The sequence below is a fragment of the Prionailurus bengalensis genome, chromosome B2 (assembly GCF_016509475.1).
Source record: "Prionailurus bengalensis isolate Pbe53 chromosome B2, Fcat_Pben_1.1_paternal_pri, whole genome shotgun sequence".
Taxonomy (NCBI): Eukaryota; Metazoa; Chordata; class Mammalia; order Carnivora; family Felidae; genus Prionailurus; species Prionailurus bengalensis.
The window spans coordinates 36,110,956-36,136,556 of NC_057349.1; the positions used below are offsets into that span (position 1 = coordinate 36,110,956).

At 38.0% G+C, this 25,601-nt stretch overlaps 1 protein-coding gene across 5 annotated transcripts in view; it reads left to right on the plus strand.

Annotated features, from left to right (window-relative positions):
- ZFAND3 (zinc finger AN1-type containing 3) overlaps window positions 1–25,601 on the plus strand; it is a 327,707-nt gene that overhangs the window by 260,862 nt on the left and 41,244 nt on the right. For 3 of the 5 annotated variants that reach the window (XM_043591297.1, XM_043591295.1, XM_043591296.1), the window contains one exon: window positions 8,648–8,713. The exons of the other annotated variants lie outside the window; for them this stretch is intronic. In XM_043591297.1, the coding sequence (XP_043447232.1) occupies window positions 8,648–8,713 (66 nt within the window). The remainder of the gene's footprint in view (window positions 1–8,647; window positions 8,714–25,601) is intronic. 5 annotated transcript variants of the gene reach the window in all.

Genomic DNA, 25,601 nt, shown 5'->3' on the forward strand with positions numbered 1-25,601 from the left:
CTGCATTCAGAATTCTTTTTAAATGTCCACAGGGCGTATCTGTGGCCTAAATAATGTCTTTTTCCATTTTATCTAAAGTGTCTTACAAAGAACATGCACAAGTAACTTCTTTCTGAGGAGGGCATTGCAGCCTTTCAGTTGCTGACGTAGGCCAAGATTTAGGAGAGCATCTTTGGTAGCTGAACTATGATGTCAAAAATAAAAGCTCTTATAATTGCTGAGTGGTTTCTCCATTAATGTTATGAGATTCATGCTCATGTTGATGGTAAAATGCAAATACAGAAATCTGTGTTGGGCGTTAGTTATGCCTGTAAAGAGTTAGAACTGAAGCCTAAATTGAAGAAGTGACAGCTCCTGATTTCATATCCATATTAAATAAGTTTTATCACAGAGAAAGAAGTATGTAAAAATAGAACTTTTAGCTAGGTAATATTTGGACCTCTCAAAAAAGGGTTCTAGTTTTTGGTGTGTGTGTGTTTCCATGTTTGTTTATTTTTGAGACAGAGAGTGCAAGCTGGGGAGGGTCAGAGAGAGAGAGGGAGACACAGAGTCTGAACTGGGCTCCAGACTCTGAGCTGTCAGCACAGTTGACAGCCAGGCTTGGACTCCCAGACCGCAAGATCATGACCTGAGCTGAAGTCAGATGCTTAACCGACTGAGCCACCCAGGTGCCCCAAAAGGGTTCTAGTTTTGATCCCTAAGACGGTGGTATCTTAGAATTTCAATGTTAATTGCTATTGGACTTTATCACATTTGGATATGATGTTGGATGTTTGTCAGTTTCCTAATGTATTGGAAGCTCTGTTCTGATCATAAGGGGTTCTGAGAGATCACATCTGAAAAACTGAAATCAAACATTTAATTGCTCAGAATTTTTTGAATTCCTTGAAACACGTTTTTACTCTTAGTATATAAGTAGCAGAAACAAAATGTCCTGGTTGAAATTATGACCATAGAGTTTATTCTGCTACCCCCTTGCCTTTCTGTATTTGCTTAAATATTGAACATTTTGTTGAGAATGAGCTCATTCTCATTCAGTAGTAACAGTAGTAACTGTTATTACTACTAGTGCATCCAGTTGGTCTCTGCAAGACCAGAATAAACCAACTGACATGTGAGGAAAGTATGGAGAAATTGGAAATTATATTAACCTTTAGATTCATTTTTTTGTTCTATACCAGTCCTCCTCAAAGTGTGGCCCAAGGACCTATAAAGTCCCCAAGATCGACTCAGGGCACCATAAGGGCCTTCCTTTCCCACTGTGTATCTGTGTGAAGAGTGGTTTTTCGTGATATCCTTCAATTAAAATTGAATGTAGATATGAAAATTCAGATGTCTTCCTTTAAGACAACTCTTCATAATTTTCTCAAAATGTGTAATTGCTTTTCCTAAAACGGTATGTTTTTATGTTGACACGTAATTATTTTGTGAATTTTAAGTGAAGCTGTGTTTTTAAATTTTTTCGGTTTTGATTTCAGATCAGGTACATATCAGTAGATATGCCCCATATAACCAGAAGCTCTTTAGTGTCCTTAATAATTTTTAAGTGTAAAAAGTTCCCAAGACTAAAATAACTGTTGTGCTATATCAACATGTAAATATAGTGAAAATCAACTATTTTTAAAATTGTTCCATTTCCCTTCTGAATAGTTATGTATGTTCAGTAACTGCTTTTGGCCTGGGTCATTTTCATTTAGCAGTGGAAAATACATTTTTGAAAACCTAACGTGCTAGATTACTAAAATGAGTCAGACTTTACCCTTGCCCTTGAGGCTCATTCCATTTAAGGCCATTGCTGGGTCATGAGAGTATTTCTTCCAAAACACATTCCCTGGCCCCAGCAGGGATGTCCACTTTAACTCCTGTAAGAGTCCATCAGTACTAGGTGAATGAAAGCATACTGATTTCATTTTGCTTGTAGTGCTGTTCTCTGGGGAAGGTGGTATGGGAGGATTTTTAATTTTATTTCTATTGGACAAATAGGCTAATAAGCATACTCACACACAAACATACACTAACATTTGCAGAGCTGCCCAGCATGATACTTATTTAGGGGAGCAGGGGTAGAATGGTAATGAAATTTTGTTGAGAAGCCCTTTATAAGCAGAATAGATATCTACCAATTGCAACTTGTGACCCACTTTGAAAATCCCCTTCTCATGAATCCCTAATTTAGATCTCAGTGGTGCGAGAGATCATGCAGTAAGTTAGGATTACAACTTCTGACTGAGAGATTAACACTTAGATTCTGTAACAAGCTTTGTAAATGGTTTAATTTGAAAGTTTCATTTGGAGAAATGGGAGGGCTATTATCTGTGCTGAAGATTTTCTGTATACTTAGATTTCCGTTCATTATATCTTTATGTATCCTTGTTTTTAATCGATGGTGCTTTTCAAACTCAATTATGTAGATAGATTAGGTGTGTTCTTTCTGATTAAAACAATTCAAGATTTGCAGGTTTAGGGTGAGGTTGACTTTTTTCTGAAGGGGAGATGACTTATTTTCTTATGCATTCTGATCTGTCCTTAATATTCATTTCTTGCTGGTCATTTCTTACCATTTACTGTTTTAAGTGTCTGTGTGTGTATTGAAGGCTTTTTAGAGAAGGAATATCTTATTGCAAAAGAAATCTAGATTCTTTGAATATTTTTAAAAGATAGTTTTACATTCTTAATATAGCCACATCAGGAGACAATGTAGAGTTTATTTCACTATCTCTGTTGCATAGGCTTTTTGCTTTTTGCTTTTTTTTTTCTTTGAGTTGTCTCATCAAAAAATTCTTGATAAGATACTATAAATCTCTTGAGAGTGAGGAGAATTGTAGCTCTTGAATCTGTTGTCAGAGATCACCTTTTGAACACTGAGCCTAGGAAAGTGAGATGCTGCAAGGTAAACAATGTGCAGATTATGATAGAGTGGAATTGACAAGCTGGTTAAAAAAGGATGATGCATTTCTAATTAGCCCATAGTGCCTTTAGTTGGAAATTAATTAGATACTGTTATGTAAATGTCATGTTAATTAAGCAAGAATATTGAAGTGTTATAAATTTGCAAAAGGAATGGCTATTTTTGTGTATTAATGTTTTGCAGTTACCATGAAGAGCTGATAGTAGAATATTTGTTTCATTATTGGGCTTCTGGCAATTTTTAGCTGACTGACTCCTTGACAGTCCATTTTTCCTAATTGATGTGCTTTAACACATGGTATACCTGCAGCCAATGAGGGCTAGTGGATCCAGAAGCCAAAAATAACCAGTCATCACAGCTGTTTTAACAAAACCTTTCTGGGTAGATTGTTCATCTCTATTTTCGGGGTTAAGGAGAAATACTATTTTTCTGTATTTATTCAGCCTTAGATTTAGAGTGCCTAAGATGATTGCAATCCTAAACACAGCTGCCTCTAAGCCTCTGTTCTCTGCTTCCTCCTTGAGTCACAGACTTCAACCAGTCTGAGATTGACTACTACATAGGTAGCTCAGAGGTTTTTTTGACATACTCAGTAACTCTATAGGAATCTGACAGAAAATTTAAGAGTTCTACTTCAGTTTGAAATTTGAATGTTGATAATTAATGGGATACCTTCATTCAGTCCTTCTGGTTTTGCAAGTTACAGTGAAGTTAGTATGCAGATTTGACCCTTCAACTGTACAGGACTGAAGTTAGTACTGCTTCTCTAAGAAAATCCACTACCTTATTAGAAACAGTATAAAGATCTCTTGTTGGGAATATAGCCGAAGAATTTTATTTCATTCCTGTCATGTGAAATTGCAAATGCAATCCATAGTGCTACGTTATGTAGGACACCTTTAACACAAGAATAGAAACATCCCCTAGAAGACAAAATAGTGTGTTCAGACTTGTGGCCACAAACCACAAGCTACCACAAACATTATTTACTTGAAGTTCCAGACTCTAAATTATTGAAACTTAGTAAAAAGTCCTCTGGATGTAATATCAAATGCAAAATTATAGTCTGTTATTAAATATCAGCAGATAGTGAAGAGATTTGAAAAAACAGATATTTAATATGTCTTAGCAAAAGAAAGCAAAAAAGTACTCTCAGTGACTGTCTAAAAGTTAGTTTAGGTTGGTTAATCTTGATATCATCTGGTTCAGAATTCGCAGAGAGCCTGTTATTAAACAAGGAACTTTAACTATGGTGTTTGTTTTTTTTCATATTCAAAAAACCCAAAACTTATTTTTCTGAACTCAATTGCCACTACTGTAGACTAGACAATAATGGTGTGAATCATGCTGTGCTTTGAAATACATTTCATTTCCTAACCATGATCCCACTCAACACATAACACACATGCACATACACACACGTTATATTCACTTATAGAACCCAGTCGTGAAGAGGCTTCCTCACCTTGCTTTTCAGTTATTAGCTCTGTCTACCCTGCTGCTTGGAAAGGAGAGGAGGTAGGGCCAAAAATAAGAGCAGGATTTACAATGACTTGACCATATGCTGCCTTTCCCTCAGGCATTAGAAAGCCCAGTAAAGAAAAGCCAACTCCATTATTTGATGAACAGGTGCCCTGACTTTGACCCTCACCATCAGCTCTCAAAATTGTTTTGTTTGCTATAACCACATGGCACCCATGTTATATTTTTATTGTTGTGGACCAAAACTTGAAAAGATTCCCCTTGAGTGGTCCTTAATTTTCTGTATTCATTTTAACAGAGTTGATTTGGAATTACATGTGGTCCCTGACCTAACATGGTTCAGCTTGGGATGATTTTTAGACTTTACGATAGTGCAAAAGCCATAGGAATTCAATAGAAACCATACTCGAATTTTGAATTTTGATCTTTTCCTCAGCTAATAATACATGCTACAGTACCCTTTCGTGATGCTGGGCAGCTGCAATGAGCACAGCCCCCAGCCTCACCATCACAGGGGTCCACAACCAATACACTTAGACCCATTTTGTACCCATACAACCATTCTGGTTTTCACCTTCAGTATGCTATTCAATAAATTAGACAGGGTATTTAATATTTTAGTATAAAATAGGCTCTGTGTTAGATGATTTTGCCCAGCTGTAGGTTAATGCAGGTGTTCTGAGCACATTTAAGAAACAAGCTAGGCTAACTAGAATATTCAGTAGGTTAGGTGTATTAAATGCATTTCCAACTTAGGATTTTCAATTTATGATGGGTTTTTGGGACGTAACCCCATCGTAAGTTGAGGAAGATCTGTAATTGTGTAAAGGTAGATAATATCTCCTGTGACTCTTCCTTTTATGTGAGAGTAAAGGAATTTTGTATGACAGCACAATTAGTGTAGAATATATGTGTGGTGCTCATATGCATCTGTTTTGGATTTTAAAGAGTTTCATAGGTTATAGTCTGCCAGACCAAACTTAATTCCAAGCTTTCTGTTTATAATATTGTCCAATTATCAAAGCTGGGATATATTATCACTGCCAGTTACTCATGCTGTCAATTTGTTTTGGCTCAACTATGGTTCTATTTGTAGTTTACTATAATGTAGTGAATACATTGGATTGGGTTGTTAGTTTAACAAGCTCTCTGGAGAACACTTTCATGATGATGCATGGTGAGATATGCTAGGTAGCCTTAAAGTTATTTGCGTATTTGCCAAAGCCTACAGAAATTCATTCATTAGGAATCTTAAAAAGGATCAGCTCTCAATCTACAGATTGAGGTAAAGATTACATTTGTAAACATGGGAGTGTTAAGTCATGAGTCCCAGCTAAATTTCTTTAGGGGTCTTGATGTGACCAATTTCTCCCTTCTCTCATAATTTTACTGGATGAATTATGTTGTATCCTTTTAAAAAAGTATTCCATTAGTTAGGTTGTTATTGACTCTTGTGCTCTGTGCAGCTTGCGATGCTGTGGGTACTCTGTGATCTTGGCCAGATATTGAGCTGGGAGTTAAAGAAAATGTTATCAGAGATTAGAACTGACTGGGTTGTTAATATTTACATTGTGTTCAGCTGGTTTTAAAATGTGCACTAAAATTGCTTCCTGTGCCCACCCGAACCTTTTGCATCAAAATTTCCAGAGTCTGGGTCTGGGAATCTGTATCTTGAAAATGCTCCTTTGAACTTTCTGGATTCTGAAAATGTTCTAGTATATTTATCTGATAGTTGTTATGCAAATATATGTGTGTGTGTGTGTGTGTGTGTGTGTGTGTGTGTGTGTGTATGTTAAAACCCTTCACTGTGTCTATTTAAGATTTACGTGCTTCATTCTAGTATTTTCTTTATCTAATACCTCAATTTAAAAAAAGCTTTTAAAAAATGCACTCTCCCGATTTCATCAAGCAGCTTGCAGTGGTCACTTGATAAACACTATTAATTGCCCACTGTTGACATTGTCATGACCCAAGAGTAGATGACAAAGTAGGTCTTGGCTCTTGGGAGCATAAAATCTGGTGGAAGAGAAAGTGATGATACATAATATAAAGCTTTATAGTTTATGAAGTCTTTTTGTACAGATGATCTCATCAACACTGTGGCTTATGGGCAATTTATGACGTCCATGTTTTTTATTAAACTTACCCAGGATTACTGAGCAAGTAGGGAGTAGCTGCAGGACTTTAAATGGAGTCTTCTGTAACAGCCTATCATTTCCCAGAAATCAAAATGCTTCGATTAACAACAACAACAACAAAAAACAAAACTAAAATAAAAAACCTCACGTGGAGGAAAAAGCTAACTTATTTATGGAACTATAGAAGCCAGTGTCAAGAGGGTTCTTATGGATGTGGGATCTGTATCCGTTTTCCGGCAGCCCGTTTTCTCTTCATGTTGCCTATTTGTCATGTCACAGTTGCCCATTTGGACTCTGGAATTTTAGCATGTTGAGCTTTCTCTAGTTTGTGATGTTTGTAGAAAAAATTTTAATTGAAATGTCTTGCTTTTTTGGCCTAATTTTCAGTCCTTCATTTTCAAATTCTTGAGATGTATTTCCAGGTGATGCTGGCCAGTGATAGATAACATTCTTCCTGATTACATTTAGCATTTATTATTTGTTCCATAATGTTTGGTACTTGATCATTTCCCATTCAGCTCTTTTTTGCTGTCATGTATTGTTTTTTCTTTACACAAATTTTGTCTTCCTAACAAAAGTATAAACTCCTTGAGCATGAGACTAACCCATGTGGTGACAAATAGTAGGACTTACTAAGACCTGTTTGACATTAACAATACACCTGCTTGGTTTTTCCTCCCTTCTGTTTCCCCTCTGTGTCGTCTTACACCCGCTAAGGTTTGCTGCTCTTATGGCGTTGGGGTAGGAAAGGGTGGAACTAATGATGAACTTCTTACGTGGGATCTCCAGGTCCCTAAACCTATGGATGTTGGTGGCATGAACTCTAGGATAGGGCTTAGAGCTCTTTCACCTTTCCTTCCTTTTCAGTGGGTAACTTCAGTGATAGGAAGTCTTGTCATTATTGGCTTACAGCTGTGCCAAGAAACCATGTATCCCTTTGCTAGTCATCATCACCTGAGGAACCTTTTCAGAATAGTGTAACATTTGCCTGTTTTACTCCTTTATGATCACCACCACTGCCCTTCCTAGGGTATGTCAAGAACCACTAGTATTCATGTTTATACAGTAACTTCCTTTTTCAGAAGGTAGGGTGTGGTCTCCAATATGGGAGTGTTGGGGTATATATATCAATATCAACTTAAGAATTTGTTGATGGTCCTGATTGTGCAGAATGAAATTACTGCTTTTCAAGCCTTCACCCAGTATATAAACTGACTATATCTCTTGCATACTCTTGAATTATGTCTATCTACTAGATCTCTGGGCTCACAAGATTCCATAAAAGCCCCTCTTTCTATCATAGTCTTATAATTGAACTAGATATTCTTCCTTGTTCAGTAATGCTCTCTTTATATATTGAAATGATCCTTATTTCTTCTGTAAAGCAGTGTTTTGTTCCTTTGGGTGTTCTCCCTCTTTAAGTAAGGCTATGGGCAATTTATTGCCCATTTATTAAATACAATAAATTTAAAGGTAAGGTGACTGCCGAGATCAACTTAAGAGGGAGTGCTCCTGCTTATTGCTTTGTGGAAAAACTCATCTTCCCAAACTTTTGGGTAATTTTCTCTCACCTGCATCAGAATTCTAGTTAAAATTATATCCTTAACTTCTGAACATTATGGAACTCAATAATTTTTTATGAAAAGCATGTTGTAGGGGCGCCTGGGTGGCGCAGTTGGTTAAGCGTCCGACTTCAGCCAGGTCACGATCTCGCGGTCCGTGAGTTCGAGCCCCGCGTCAGGCTCTGGGCTGATGGCTCGGAGCCTGGAGCCTGTTTCCGATTCCATGTCTCCCTCTCTCTCTGCCCCTCCCCCGTTCATGCTCTGTCTCTCTCTGTCCCAAAAATAAATAAACGTTGAAAAAAAAAATTTAAAAAAAAAAAAAAAAGAAAAGCATGTTGTAATTTAGAAAGACTGTGGACCTGTAGTCTAAATTGCTGAGCTAAAATTAGGTCCTTAGAAATTAGCCTTCCGCTACCACCACCATCTTTCCTACTGCCCCTCTTCAAGCATATTTGCAGGTTGATCCCTGCCTTTTTAGGTTTCTCTTTATCCAGGATAGCAACTTTGGGCATGTAGAAGATATGTCCTGACTGATGTGCCTGCCTTTCTGTTTCTAGGTGGGCCATGCACAGACACAGCTCATGTCTCGTTAATCACACCAACCAAAAGATCCTGTGGTACAGGTACGTACATCATTTTTATCTGGATTCATTCTTATCTGGATTCTTCACAGAAATTAGTTACTGGTTTGAACATGGTGTCTTTGCCAGGGCATTCTCTAATTTCTTACATCAGTTGTGAAGGTGATGTATTTATTATGTGCTAAGTTCTGGGAGTGGCAGTGGAGTGAACAGGGGGTCACAGTGGTGCTCTTAGAGGTCAGAATGAGTTAATGCTGGCAGCTAGAACCAAGAAGGGTAGACATGAAAATTTACCTACTTCCTAATATCTGAAGAATACTATTAAGACATGAAACCTACAGAAAATACAAGTAATTGCCTAGTTTCTGGCATGTGTCTAATTTGTCTGTCTTGGACCTACTGAAAAAAAAACAACACAACATTGTTTAGATAATGGAGGTGGAAGGTGAAAGAAGTTGTGGTACAGATAATCAGTGTTTTAACTTGATAATTGTAGTATCCTAATAGTTTTAGAAAAATTTTTTCCATTTGTCTTAAAGCCAGAGGTATGCTGAAGTCATTCTTTTTAGATGCATTGAATCCCAAAAACATCTTTGTGCATCTGTGACATTTTTATTAGACATGAAGTCATGAATCTTACAACTTTCTAAAGAGCAGTCGTAATGTCCATTGCTCCCTTAGTCTGTAGCTTCATTTACTTTAAACAATATTTGCCTTTTCTAATAATGCTGCCTACTATTTAAAATAACTTAAAGATTGTATTTTGAGGAGTCAAAGTAATTATATTGTTTCTCTAAAGGTCACAAAGTCTTTTTCCCCAGTAGAAATAGCACAAACTATTTCTGTGTACAAAGTTAAACTGAAACCTCAGTCCCTTTAAATGCTCGTAGTTTTGATGTTAAACCTGAAATAGGCCTGTCCTTGCACAGTTTTAGAGTAAGATCCAGGCATTGAACTCTGAGGAACTTAAATTTACTCTCCTATACTAGTATTGAGGAAAGGTGTGAGATAGTCCTGGCATGCTCTCATCCTTTCTGTGCCCAGCACCCAAGCTCCCCTCAGTAGTTCGTGGTTAAGATAGAAGTGAGCTGTGTCATGGGGTAAGACAGGCCATCCCGACCAGCCAGTAAGAAGTCAGAGAGCCAGCTTCCTACCCACTTCAGCCAGAAGCTTGGAAACACTCAGAGCCCTTTCATCTCAGCACTTCACATGCACACTACACTTTAGTCTTTCTTCTTTCCTTTCAGTCTTTGATCTCAGGGCAGACTTTACCATTGGCACTACTAACATGTTGAGGTAGTCAGGGAATGGGCCTCAAGTACCTTGAGTCATCCTCAGAGACTTAGGAAGGAGGCTCCTGCTCAGCTTAGACACTGAAACTAGCAGGAACTCTTCCTGAATATCATGTACTTGTGTGCTTCATTTTCTAGGCATATCTGTTGCCTCTGTTCTGCTTCATATATCCAAACATAGTAACAGTGTTTATTGCATGCTTACTACATTACCAGGTACCATTCAATATGCTTTACATACATACTCATTTCATCTTCAGAACAGTTCTGCAAATTAATTACTCCTCCTTTATAGATGACATAAATGGGCACTCAGAAAGTTAAGTATATTCCTGGGGTGGTAATATTACTAGTAAGAGTCAGGACTTGAACATGGATCTTTTTTTTTTATTAAGTTTTAAAATTTAATTCCAGTATAGTTGACATACAGTATTATTTTAGTTTCAGATTTACAATATAGTGACTCAACAAATGTGTACATCACTCAGTGCCCACCATGCTAGGTGTACTCTTTAATTCCCACCACCTGTTTTCGCTCATTGCCCCACCCACCTCCCCCTGTTTATTGCCACTTTGTTGAACACAGATCTTTGAGATGCTAAAGCCATTGTTGTTTTCTGCAATATAACGTCACTGGGTATTGCATTTTATTGTAATTACTTATACTCCCAGCCAGACTGTGGAAAAGCATATCATTGATGAATTATGGAGATAGAGAAACACAAGATTTTGAAACATAGCATTTTGTGAAGTAGTTTGAAAATGCAAGTTCTACAGGGTGCCTGGGTGAGTCAATTAAGTGTCTGAATCTTGATCTCAACTCGGGTCTTGATCTCAGGGTCATGAGATCAGGGTGTGAAGGCTACTTAAAAATATAATAATAAAAGTGTGAGTTCTAGAAGCAAATCAGGTGTCAGATCCTAGCCTGACCATTTACAAAATGTGATTCTGAGTAAATAAGTTAACCTCTCAAAATTTGTTCTTCATCTGTAAAATGGATAATGAATCTGTCTCGTAGGTTTGATGTGAGAAATACTATGCATAAAGCTCACATAATAGGTCTTCAATAAGGGTAGGTGCTGTCACTAAAGATTATATGTATATGATTGCCAACTGTATACACATGGTATTGATATTACATTAATAGGTAGTTTAGGCAGAAAGGAGTAGATTATAATTTACCAGAATGTATTGCCATATCTACTTTCATTAATTGATTTTATGTTGATCACATTCTGTTCACATTATGTTGTTGTATGTCAATACTATGTTAGGAACTGAGGAGGGTAATATTTTTAGGTCTCCACAAATGAAATGATAAGGGAGGCATTGAGCTCTCAGTCATACATTTCCAGGCCTCATTTTGGGGGAACACATACCTCTTAACTAAAAAGAGATTGAGAATTTCTGGCTTGGAAGGACATTAATGCAACATGCAAGTCGTCTCCAAAAAGTCTGAAAGAAAGTTGAGATTTCTTAGCTTGGACATTAAAGGCCATCAGGTTCAGCCTGCTGCACTTCTTTTCAAGAAACCTATGTGTGCCCCCTCAGGCTCCTTGAGCTAGGTGGATGACTTCAGCCTTACACAATGGCTTGACTCTAGAGGGCAGAACTTCCTGATTTTCAGAGGTAAATTAAATGATTTGCTTTGGGAATCCCAGGTTGACTGTCTTTGTTTCCATCTTGCTGTTCTGAAATCAGCAGGTTGCTCATCATGGGGATTCTGGGCATTTTTCCTATGAATCACCACCAATTACTTATTGTTATGTTGCTGCAGTGTCTTGTATTCTTTATGTCTAAGTTCTTCAAGAATAGGACTCATGCCTCTAACACATGCCCTGTAGTGCTTCTGCCACAGTGGATACCGTAATAGTAGCTCTCCTAACGGTCTCTCAGAACACAGGCTTCAGGCATAGATGATGAGTAAAAGATTATCTTACAGCCACATGTTATTTCTTAGGAGCTGTAGAGTGAGACCTTCTGACTATACCAACTCTTCCCAGCTAATCTATCCATACAGATTTGGTCCTAAAGCATCCTCTAGCGTAATAATGACGTGAAATTAGAAAAAGAATACGTAACTTAGTCTACAATAAAGCGGTTCTTTAAGTTGGTGGTCCCTGAAGAAGGGCATACAATATAAAAGGCTGTGAAGTATAGGGAGAAAACAGTAAAAGCTCTTTATGTCAGGCTTTTAAAATTTCTATTTTGCAGATTGATTTCATAATATATATTATTGATTATATTATATTGATTTCATTATATATTAGTCCATGCACATACTTTAAAGCAAGCAAATACACATAGAAATATATTTTTTATTTATTTTTTTAATGTTTATTTATTTTTGAGAGAGAGAGAGAGAGAGACAGAGCATGAGTGGGAAGGGACAGAGAGAGGAGGAGACAGAATCTGAAGCAGGCTCCAGGCTCTGAGCTGTCAGCACAGAGCCCAATGTGGGTCTCAAACTCAGGAACCACAAGATCATGACCTGAGCCAAAGTCGGATGCTTAACCAGACTGAGCCACCCAGGTGCCCTGAGAAATATGTGTGTGTGTGTGTGTGTGTGTGTGTGTGTGTGTGTGTGTACATACACATAGCTATATACATACATACATATATATAGGTACATAGCTAAATGTCTTAGATAGGTGTTTACACTCAAAAAAGGTTAGTGACCACTTCAGTAAACATGTCATTTCTTTTTAGTACTTTGAAAATTAGATCTGAAGATTAGCATCAGACATGTTATTATATGATTTTAATACGTGGAATGGTTGATTATGTCTCTGTTTACATTTCAGGTGACTACTTCTTGATCAGTGGGTATTGTAATTTAGAGAGGTGGACAGTAGTGTAGAGTGGTTGGTCTGCAACCATCAAAATGAGAGGGGGAACTCTTTTAGAAATTGCTTTGTGAGGATTGTGAGTCTCAGAAGCAGATTACAAAAAGGGACAGTAGTGGCAAATGAAAGATCAGTTTGTATTTGTGAGCTTGCTGAGAAATGGCTTTTTGTTAGATGCTGGCTTTTAGCCACATAGAACTATTAACATTTAGACTCTTTGTAATCTTTGGATGGAAAACACACACACACACACACACACACAGAGTGATCATTGTGGTTTTCAAGCAGAGAAAAATGAAGTGAAGGTGCGTGTGGCTTTGTGATATCAACAGTCAGCAAAGAGTTGAGAAATGCTGCCAAGTCCCAGGTTGCTTTTGGTTAGAATGTGAGAGTTAAAGCATTTCATACTTTCAGATTACTAGAGAGAACTTACTTTCTTCCAAGAGCTCAGAATGGTTTGCACATGTTCCCTTGTTAATTCTCACAACATTCTTGCCAAGAATGAGTATATTATGAAAGAAATAGTTCATTTTCCTTGGTAACAGACTACCGGAAGATTCCCTTTTGTCCTTCATCTTTTCTATCAAGTTCTACCTTAAGCCAAAATGTTGTAATCTAAGCTGTGGTCTAGATAGTTTTATTTGGAAGGTATTTGGATATTTAGGTGAATATTTTATGTGGTCATATTTTTATGGTTAAAGTGCCTTGTGGGACAGGAGGGAAGTTTGTTGCCTTTTTGTAAGATTTCTTCTTTAAAAACCTGTAGCTTTTTCGGGGTGCCTGGGTGGCGCAGTCGGTTAAGTGTCCGACTTCAGCCAGGTCACGATCTCGCGGTCTGGGAGTTCGAGCCCTGTGTCAGGCTCTGGGCTGATGCCTCAGAGCCTGGAGCCTGTTTCTGATTCTGTGTCTCCCTCTCTCTGCCCCTCCCCCGTTCATGCTCTGTCTCTCTCTGTCCCAAAAATAAAAAAACGTTGAAAAAAAAATTAAAAAGAAAAAATAATAAAGACCTGTAGCTTTTTCTTTTTTTTACAGAGAGTTACAGCAAAAGAAATATGTTGTTTTGTGTTTCATTTATTGGAGATTGCTATTGATGAACTTTAAATTTTAAGCTGTAATTGACAGAACCATGTCTTGCCTGGAATTTTTGTGGAGAAATGGTCTGTCTCCACGAGGACCCTTGAACCGTAACTAACTCAAGGACCCTGATCCTTCCAGGTGAGGCAGTAACCAACTCTTCACTCTATGCTAGGTTGAATATATCAAGGGGTAGACTTTTTAGTGTATGAAAAAAGGAAATTGCTCCTTACCTAATTCACCACTCTTATGTGCCTTGATTTTGTTTTTTCATTTTATAGCTTCTTTATTTTGAAAGTTAAAATAGGGAAAAAGTCATAGGCAACTTTCAAACTTAATGGTACTGCCAACAGCCTTTTGGTTTACCGTATCTATATTCAATATATTCTATATTCAGTTTTACTCTTCTTCTAGCAAGTATGTTGAGTAAATAATATTCTCTCTGATAGACTTGAAAAATGATGGTTTTTAAATGCTGTGTGTATGTTAAAAATGTGATTATAATTAGTAGAGTAGCAAGTAAAATAACCATTTGTGGGGCCATAAGGGAGTTACAGTATTGCCTGAGATGAAAGCAGATGGGACTAGAAACTGTCCCATTAAACATCAAGGCAAGTTTTTGCAGAAAGTATCATCAATTCCACTCTATTACAAGAAGCATGTTATTTCTGTTTAACTGTATAGCCCTTGCATGCTTTCTTTTCTTTTAAAACTTATTTTTCTTTTTTCTTTCCTTTTCCTTTCCCACCACCCCCCCCTCGAAAACCCATGTTTATCCTTTTGGGTTACCTGTTTTCAGTGTGATGAATAGTGACATGAACTAGATACCCTTGTATTGTTCATTGTTTCCCTGTTCTCCCCCAGAACGTTTTCTTGACTCACTTCTCTCAATCTGCTTGTGATATTATTGTCTGTTCTTACAAAGACAAGAGAATTAAAAAAAAAAAAAAAAAAAAAAAAAGACAAGAGGAGAAACCCCCTTTCACCTGGGAGTTAAGAGAAGATTGATGTGCCGAACACTTTCCACATCAGTGTTCAGAAGCCAGTTAAAGGGAAATGTTTCATTGTTGTTAGGTTTATATAAGATATTTTAAATTGATTCAGAAGCTAAAGGGTGGTAGTGTTAAATCAGAGGTGGCTCTGTAAATCTGAGAAATACCTACAGTTGTATGTTTTACCTCCTGGTGGAGTCAGTATTCATGGAAACATTTCAACCAGCTGTATTGGTCAGTATTACATACTGTCTGTGGCGCTTCTGGAAAGGATGCTGTGGAGCTTTAAAGAGAGGTGGCTTTGGGCATGAGTTCAAGTGTAATTCAGTTCTCTTTTTCATTCTTTTTCTCCTGGGTCCTTCAGGTATAGCTTTTCCCTCAGGTCTGCAGTATCAGCATTTGAGACAGAAAATTAGAAATTTGACCTACTTGTGTAATATGCAAGTTCCCATCAGGAGACTATTAGGGAAGATATAAACCTTTCATTTTTTATTAGCATTTAATGTAACCATTGAAGAAAGATCAAAACAGTAAATCTGTCATGGCAAAGAAAAAAAGGATTAAAAAAATGTTTTACCTTGTGCACTCATCATCTTGGGTCCTAAAAGAGTTCATTTGATTCCTGGGGTAGGGGACAAGATGAATACTGCATATTTGGTAGGATTGCAAACATTTCTCTAAAAGGTGTGTCTTCCTGTGTTTTATTGTAGAAAACAAGCCACAGGTTATCTTAGTATGTTTTAGTGGCTGTTTACTGATACTCCATGTTTTTTGACAAGTACATGGAAAACTGGGTAGGGAAATAACCTGCTAAATGCTTTTTCTTGTGTTGGTTTTTATTTTCTGTAAAGACTTTCATCTGCCTGAATTGTTGCTTATATTAAGAAACAGAATGAGGGGCGCCTGGGTGGCGCAGTCGGTTAAGCGTCCGACTTCAGCCAGGTCACGATCTCGCGGTCGGTGAGTTCGAGCCCCGCGTCAGGCTCTGGGCTGATGGCTCAGAGCCTGGAGCCTGTTTCCGATTCTGTGTCTCCCTCTCTCTCTGCCCCTCCCCCGTTCATGCTCTGTCTCTCTCTGTCCCAAAAATAAATAAAAAACATTGAAAAAAAAATTTAAAAAAAAGAAACAGAATGAGGTAGCAAGACACTGTATAAATAGATGATTGGATAGTCAATATGTGAATAATAGGTGATTTTAAAAGCACCTCACACAATGTATAGATTTCAGAAAAGTTTAGGGAGAGGAAAATTACAGGTTACCTGTACTTGTAAATCAGAGTTTGGACCCATTGCCACTAATCACTGTGGTTGCATTATAGGCCAGCTAGACACATAATAATGTCTAAGTTTGCTGGACTTGAAGCCAAAGGTTTGTTTCAGAGTACTTGTTTGAATTTTGCTCATAAGAAGTGGTAGCTTCTCCTCTGAACAAAAGCTGATAAAAGTGAATATCAAGCCAGGGTGCCAGTCTTGTCAAGAGGCAGTTTTGCATTTAATGGATAAAAATACACTCCAGTATTAAAAGGAAAAGGAAGTGTGATGAGGCTTGCTGCTATTTTGGATGTGTGTGTATGAGAAGCATTGGCTTTGGTGTTGAGCTACTAGTTACTAGTGGTCCACATGCTTTGTGTAAATTCAGTTTGCTTATTTATTTGAATGCAGTTATAGCTGTTCTGTGTGTGTGTGTGTGTGTGTGTGTGTGTGTGTGTGTTTGCATTTATGGTCATTTATTTTATCATAGCTTGCACTCTTACCAAGGAGAAAAGCCTTGAACTTCCATTAATTAGCTGTTCTATTGCTCCACTGGGGCAAAATGCCTGAGCCAACACTATTTAAAAAGGATATCAAGGGAATTTAATACCCCTCTCCTCCTTTGAAACTTTTGGATTTTGGTGGGGGGCAGCGGGGATGTATCTGGGGATGCCTTTCAGGTGCTGCTCCATAGCACATGTGTGCCTTTTAGAGGACACCACGTTAGAAACATAGCTTTCCTGGAGCAGTCTTACCAGAGGAGCGTGATAGAACAGCCACAAAGCTGCATTATAAATCATCCAAGCCTCGCGATGATACTGCCCATTAAGGAGACTCTTTTTTTTGCCCCGCTCAGTTCCTGGCTGTACTAATAGAACAGCGCATCAAGCAAGGCTGTAAATAAAAGTTATTACCTAATAGGTGGGTACCGAAGTGGAACGGACGGAGCTGAGGCATGGAGGCCTTATTACTGCTCATCAGCAATTATAAACAGGATAAAGTGTCTGGGACTTGCGCTGATGCAGCGAGGGCTAATAGAGGCTGGGAATGACACTAGCCATGATAGGGTGATGTATGCTGATGGGTTTTTACTGCCTCATCGTGCTGCTTGCTTCCAAGACAAGTTGTGTTATCCGTTTTCCTTCTTGCTCATCTATCTGAAGAGACAGTCCCATTGCCTGTTCTGTCATCAGGTGGGCTGGCATGTATTCCTCACACCTGTGTCTGCTTCTAAGGCACCCCCCCCTTATGAATCTTAAGAAATATTTCATAATCATGGCCGATTAAAGCTATAATCTTATTGTATTGCCTGCTGTCATGGTTATAGATCACACCTTCAGAAGTGGTTGCTTATGTGTAATATAGGACCAGCTGAGAGATACTGTAGTCACTCAGCCAGTCCAGTACATTATTAAAAGACCACTATGACAGCCCAGTAGTAAATTCTGTAGGAACATGCAAAAGAAGTGATAGGCATGCATCTTGCCCCTGGCAGCTTATGCTATAAAGAGACCAGAATGGTCTGGACTATAAATAAGTCCAGAAACAAACACAACTAATTCCATTTTTAGAGAGCAAGAAATATAACTAATGTTTATTTTCTAAAGTGAGCACAGGGGGGATTAATTATGTTAATTATTACAAACAAATATAATACTAATGTATTTTTTAAAAGGATTATCTTCCTGATGAAATGCTTAAAATTTAGTTCCTTAGAGCCAGTAGGAATGATAAGGGGACACTGGAAGGTGGAGGCAAAGTCTAGCAATAGGACTTTGCTTTCCAGTGAATGGAAGACAGCAAGTATGACTTGGCAATGCTTTTGAGTAGCAGATAAGCACCTAATACTTGGGAAAATTGAGATACACCTCTATTCTGTTCAGCTCTGATCACTCAACTTCACTAAATCACAGTAATTAGACCTTTGGGATAGGAGAAATGTGTAGCATAGCTACAGAGGAATGCTTTGAAAAGGGCTTACCAGTTTGATCCAGGAGTTTATGGGCATTCTGGTAGTTCAGTTGCCATTTGTGCCTTTAAATGAATACACCTCTTTATGTATTACCTTGAAAACTAACTTATCAGGAGACTTCCTGCTGTTGGAAAAATTGTGGTTTTTCTGTGGAGCTCTTTGATGCCTTAAGTTATGCATAGGTTTGGCTCATTTTTAAGAATGTGGATATATGATAATATTACAAACCTGATAAACTAAATTAATGTTACAGTCTATAAAGTGTCTTGCCACTGGGCTAATGTGGATAGGTTTTTCCTTTTGTGTATAAAATAATAATTTGACTTACCAATTCCTCCTTATCCCATTTTTTCAAGGTGTTTTGTGGGTAGTGGTCAGTGGATAGAGGAAGAGAGATAAATTTGAGAAAAATGTTTTAAAATAATAATAGGAGGGGCGCCTGGGTGGCGCAGTCGGTTGAGCGTCTGACTTCAGCCAGGTCACGATCTCGCGGTCCGGGAGTTCAAGCCCCGCGTCAGGCTCTGGGCTGATGGCTCAGAGCCTGGAGCCAGTTTCCGATTCTGTGTCTCCCTCTCTCTCTGCCCCTCCCCCGTTCATGCTCTGTCTCTCTCTGTCCCAAAAATAAATTAACGTTGAAAAAAAAATTTTTTTTTTTAAATAATAATAAGATTTAATGGCTGACTAGAGTTGGCTCAAGAAAGAATGCAGAGTTGAAAAATTGGGGATCTGAGGGAAGAAAGATAATGGTTGATGTCAGGGAAAGAGTGAGAGGAAAAACTGGTTGAAACTATTTTCAGTTTCTGATGAGCTAAATTTTAGGTTATTGTGGATAGTCCTATAGAAAATTATAAATACAGGCCTAGTTTGGAAATCATTGATCTAGAAGCAATGATTAAGAGTGTGAAAGTGGGTAAGAGAGTGACTTATAGAAGAATGAGGGGCTGCTAAGGACTGTACTTGGGGGGCTGGGAAAGAGAAGAAGAAACCAGTGAGTTAAGGAAGCTAAAGAAAGGAACAAACCAGGGGCGCCTGGGTGGCGCAGTCGGTTAAGCGTCCGACTTCAGCCAGGTCACGATCTCGCGGTCTGGGAGTTCGAGCCCCGCGTCGGGCTCTGGGCTGATGGCTCAGAGCCTGGAGCCAGTTTCCGATTCTGTGTCTCCCTCTCTCTCTGCCCCTCCCCCGTTCATGCTCTGTCTCTCTCTGTCCCAAAAAATAAATAAATGTTGAAAAAAAAAATTAAAAAAAAAAAAAAAAAAAAGAAAGGAACAAACCAAACACAGGATCTTGAAAGATGTAAGAGAATAGGGGCCAGGAGATATGAGGACTCAGGAAATTGTTGCCTGTGGCTATCAGAATATCATTGGGAAACGTAAAAGAAGTTAGTGTGTCATGGTGGGAAACCAAAGCCTGATGAGCACTCATTAAAGAGGTTCTTGATAACAAGAAAATAGGGGCAGCAGACAGAAGGCGTTCAGTTAAGGAGTTAGGTGAGACATTAAAAACCTGTAAGTAGTGGTGGTTGGAGAAGGAATGGAGTTAGGCATTTCTTAACATGGAGGTGGTTAAGATAGGGAAATATTTTGCCCTTGTTAAGCTACAAAGGAAGGGATAATCCAACAATCACACTACCCAGTATTTACCCAGAGAATACAAGAAGGCTAACTCAAAGGGATACATATACCCTTATGTTTATTGCAACATTATTTACAATAGCCAAATTATGGAAGCAGCCCAGGTGTCCATCGATTGATGAGTGGATAAAGAAGATGTGGTATATGTATATAATGGAATATTACTCAGGCATAAAAAAGGGTGAAATCTTGCCATTTGCAACAAACAACATGGATCGGGCTAGAGAGTATAATGCAAAACAGAACACATCAGAGAAAGTCACATATCATATGATTTCACTCCTATGCAGAGTTTAAGAAACAAAATGAACAACCAAAGGAAAAAAAAATTACATAGAGAAAGAGAAGGGAGAGAGAGAGACAAAGACAAATAAAAAACAGACTCTTAACTATAGAGAGCAAACTGATGGTTACCAAAGGGGATGTGGGTGGGAAGATGGGGGAAACAGGTGATGGGGATTAAGGAAGGCACTTGTGATGAGCAGGTGATGTTCTGGAACTGTTTGAATTACTGTATTGTACACTTGACACTAATGTAAGACTGTATGTTCATGAAGTGGAATTAAAATTAAAACTTTTAAAAAAAGATACAAAGGAAAGGTACACAGGAAGGAAAAAGAATAGAAAATATTACAGGAGAAATAGAAGAGATACACAAAGAAGATTTTTTAGACGCAAAAACTCAGAAGCATTAGTTGCCTCTAGTAGCGTGAGGCATGAGGAAAGAGGTATAGATATAGATAAATAGGTTTTCTTTTTTTAATGTATAGACAGCTTGGGTACATCTCGTCCCCTACATTTACTGAGAACCACAACTTTCTGTTTGAAGCTAGAACCTTTTTTCTTCCACTGGTGACTAAATCAGAAATCACAGTCCTGACTTTGCAGGTAACTTTTATTTTAAGAGGGCTAAACACTTTTTCTTCTGACCCTCCCCAGACCCACCTGAAATAAAGGCACAAAAATAATGGTAATGAAGACTGAACCCACTATAATAAATATAATTGTGTGTGTTTAACATAATCAACAAAAGATTTTAAACAAATTTCTAGCCATTGTAATGGGAATGGGTGGAGGCTGAAACTTTGTGATTGCAGGGGTGACAGCCACTGGTGTGCAAAGAAAGTCTTAAGCAGGGTGAGAAGCAGGGCAGAAAACGGGGGATCCACTGGAGGTGTATTTGTAGGATGTGGTGGTTGACGAGGTGGGCTCTAGAGGCAGACTATGTGGGTTCCCGTTCCAGTTTCCCAACCACAGGAAGAACTGTTGGACCTCTCTGTGAGCCTCCATTTTCTCCTTTGTAAAAATGACAGATTGAACTGTAGAGTTGTTATGAGGGAAATGAGATAATGCATTTAAAGCACCTGACATAGTGCCTGATAAATGCTTAGTAGGTAGTAGAGATAAGATCAGAAGGTACCTGATGATGAAAGGAGATGGAGGAGAAACTTGAAGGAGGAAAGTAAGAAAGAACTCCCAACTCCAGTAGTCCGGTTAGAAAAAGACATGGAATCGGAAACTGGTAATGAGGACCCAAAGCCAAGCAGATGGAGAGTAGCGGTCAGTGAAGTCAAGAGAAGAGGGGAGAGCCATTAGCAGCCCCTATTTGAATGGGTGAGGGCTGTGAATGACAGGAAGCCCAGAAAACTCTTTCTTAAGAAAACTGGACATCAGAATTGGGAAAATCAAACTTCTTTTTTGTTCTGTTTTATTTCTGGGCCTAGTTTTAAAAGTAAAATTTTAATATTGTGTGTATTGGTAGAAAGTAATCCTTACAGCGATTTCACAAGCTTGACTGCAAGGAAAAAAAAAAAAGAAAGAAAGACATTTCTACATCCTGAACTCTTCTCTAAGCTTTTATATTATAATTGAGAACTCCTTTTCTTTCTGGAGCAAATCTCAATTTAGGAGCCACAGAAGGTTGATAGTTTTCTTGTGGTTAAAATCTTGATGAAAAAGGCTGGCTGTTACATTTAGACCAACAACATGAGAGAACTTTAGCCAATAAATTCACTTCTTTATGATTAAAAATCAGACAGTTTAACCTTGGAAACATTTTTGTCACGGGGGACTTCATATTGTGATTAGTTATCTGAACAACCAAGTGCCTCTGTGGGCTCAAGTTAACCAGCCTCCCACTACATATGTATAATTATTTTTAGTGCATACACACACACTGCTATAAAAGCTTATTTGGCCTTATGCTCCCCACCGTTCTGAATTCTCTGTTTCATTACCAGTATCCACCTACAGAGTTTCAGAAAACCATTCCCAAGTAGCAGAACCACAACTCTGAATTTTAAATAAACCACATCTCTATTAGCTCAGTGGACAGGGGAATTAGTTGCATGCTATGCATTGCCCACATCCATCCACCCCATCAAAACTTATTAAAAATGTATATACATATATAACCAAGAAAATGGGGCGTTTAACTCAGACTGTGTTAATTTCTGTGTTACTTTAGCAAGGGATAAAGAAAGACAATACAACAGACAGTCTTTTAAGATTTTTACCTTGAATATGGGCCAGTATTTACTTGAAAAAATATATTGAGCACTGCTTTTTTTTTTTTTTTGACAGAATGTTGAACAACTCTTTCCCAAAGATGTTGTTACATTACAGCTTGAGTTATATGTCCAAATATGCAGGATGACTTTTAAAAGAAAGTTGGGCTGGGAAGGGAATATGTGTAGTACTGATATGAATGGGAGGTGTTAGCTGTAGCAAAGTCTGTTTTTCAACTTGGCATTAACTGATAGTTCCTGTAAGTGACAAGGATTCAGATCTACTTTTTCTTTGGCCTCCTGTTGATAAGTCCGTTTCTAGAAGATTAAAATCACATCTTAAGTCTTGGTCATCATCCTTCCTGGAATAGCAGTTGCAGTAATTGATGCAATTAAAAATGGGTCCTTACTGGGATTGGAGGAAGTATAGATTAAGGAAGTGATATGTAAAAGTCTGTGACTGATCATTAAAGTGTACTTAACAGATAAGTGTTGACTTCACTACAAACCTGGAGAAGCATAAGCGTTGACATTGCTGTTGATTACCTGCTACAGCCATCTTGCCATGCACTTTCCTATCAGACCTAAGCAGTGTCAACATCTGGGAAAGAATTTGGCAGACACTCTAGCCAGTATGCAAGTATGGCTACCCTGGAATATAGGTGTTTTGGGTTTTTTTTTTACACAATTTCAGATTTACAGAAAAGTTACAAGAAAGTCAAATTCTCACTTTATTGTGCCCCCACCTCCCCGTTCCCCAGATTTAACATTTTACCATATGGGCTTTTTCTACCCTCCCCCCTACTGACCTCGTGTGTGTGTGTGTGTGTGTGTGTGTGTGTGTGTTCGTTCGTTCCATATCCCTAATCATTTGAGTAAGGTGCCTTTATTATGCTAAAATCTTCAGTGTGTAATTCTTAAAATCAAGGTATACATAGCCACAGTACAGTTTGCAAAATTGTGAAGTAAACATTGATGTAATATATAATTGATTTTCTAGCATGGACATTATGATCAATAATCTTTCAGTGAAGAGTGGCTGATGAACAAAGTCAATTGAATTGAGGTTAAAATGTTAGGCACTTGATCCTCTCATGTTTCAAATATGGGATAAAGACAATTTTCATAATAATTTTATGCAGACTTCTTTACCTCTAATTTTCCAGCAACTTGTTTTACAAATGAGATTTTCTTTTTTCTTCATAAGCCACTTTCTTAAGGCAGCTTTTGTCATCCCTCTACATACTTGGTAGGACGTGCATCAGCCCTGATACAACCCCGAGTAATGAATACCTAATGGTACTCGTTCAGGAAAATAAATAGACAAAGCTTTCCTGGGCAAGCTTTGTCATCGTATGTTGTGTTCTAACTTTAGGTTCAATTAGCCTCACATCAGAAAGAGTAACAGTGAGGCACAGAAGTATTTATTCATAAACTTAAGGATTTACCCTGGGAGCAGTGAGTCAAAAGACTAGATCTTGGGTGGAAGAAACTAAACGATAGGTAAGAGAGGAGCTGAATTAGGCTGATGCTGAATTAGAAACAAAAATGGTTTAAAAACAAATCAGCTATTTAATTTTAGCATCTACTTACACATTCAAGCTGATTTTTTTAAATAACATAATATAAATGTTCAAATATTTTTTTTCCCTTACATTAAACCTGGACCACAGCCCACAAAATGACTGTCTCTCATTGCAAGATCATCATCATTAAGGACTTATTCCCTGTTACAGAGATATTCTTTGTTGTTGTTGTTGTTGTTGTTGTTGTTGTTGTTGTTGAGCACCAGTGGAGTACTAAATATGTCACTTCTGCCCCTGCCCCTAGAGACTTGCATTATTAGCCAGATGGGCAAAACAGTTGGAAAATTAAGAACACTTTGGGGAGGGTAGTTAAGCTTCAGAGGAGTGAGATGATGGGCATAGGAATGTTTGACTTTTTGTATGTTTGGTTTTTTTAAAGAAAAAGTAAAAAAAATTGAATTAGTGTCTTTTTCTTTCCCCTTTTCCCCGCCCTACCCCCATACTCAGTGTTTTTCCAAAAAGAACAGCTATTTTCAGTCTTCTGAAAAAAGACTCATGACTTAAGCAAGTCATCCGTACTTTGGAGACCGAATATGGGGGGGTCCGTTATTACATTATTACTTGAAGACTCCTGACCTGTCCCTTCCCACTAGGCCTCTTCATATATGATCAACAGTGGAAAGATGCCTGTAGTCACATTACTGTCCAGTTTTGCTCTGAACAGTTGTCTACAGTTAACCCTTGAAAAACACAGGGGTTGGGGCACTGTCCCCGCGTCTCCCTGCACAGTTGGCAATCCACATATAACTTTTTAATCCCCCAAAACTTGACTAATAGCCTGCTATTGACCAGGAGAAGCTGTGCCAATAATATAAACAGTCTATTGATAATATATTTTGTATATGTATTAAATACTATATTCTTACAATAAAGCTAGAGAAAAGAAAATGTTATTAAGAAAATCATAAGGAAAAAGTACATTTACATTACTGTACTGTATCCAAAAAAATCTGCATATTAGTAGACCCACTTTAAAGTAGTTTAACTTGTGTTAAGGGTCAACTGTAGTTTTTTAAGGTATAATTTGAAAACTTATAGGCTTCATATAACTGCAGAATAAGTAGAAGACTTAATCTGTATTTTTAGGCAGTTTAACTTCTAAATGAGTGTTCTAGGAAACTGGATGAAAACAGTATGCCTGCCTTACACATAGTTGTAGGATGGTAAATCTGGATATAGAGATAATTCATGGATTCTCTCAAATTTCCTTTCTTTGGATAAATGAAAATAAACTGTGGCTGATCTTAGTTTTCTAGAAATATTGGAAAAGATAGTAGAACAGAAGTTCAAGACCAGTCTTAGCACTTTGAGAGTCTTAAAACCCTCATGGTAACGGACCTAGATTTGTGGTCAAGAAACAGAAGTTAGGGGACTTGGGCATGTGACCTTTTGAGAGGTCTATCTTTCTCATGGGTTTCTTAATCTTGCTTCTCTCTCTGTCTAACCTTAATAGTGTTAACCTTATTCTGTACTCTGTTGATGCTATAAATGTAATATTTTTAAAAAATCAATGCTTTGTAATGTTGAACTCTAAAATTCCCAAGCACGTTATAAGAAGGAAAGATTATATACTGCGGGTAATTTGTCAGTTAAAATAAGTAACTGAAAAATCTGTGGGGAAAAGTAATACGGTTTAGATGGGCAGGCAGGACAGGTGTTGCTGATGGAGAAGCTAAAACAAGGAAGTGGTACCAGGCCAGTATCAGCTACAAAGGAAGACTGCTGTGTTGCTGGTGTGACAGGCTAGGCTCCACTGACCAAGTGGCACCTCTGTAGACTG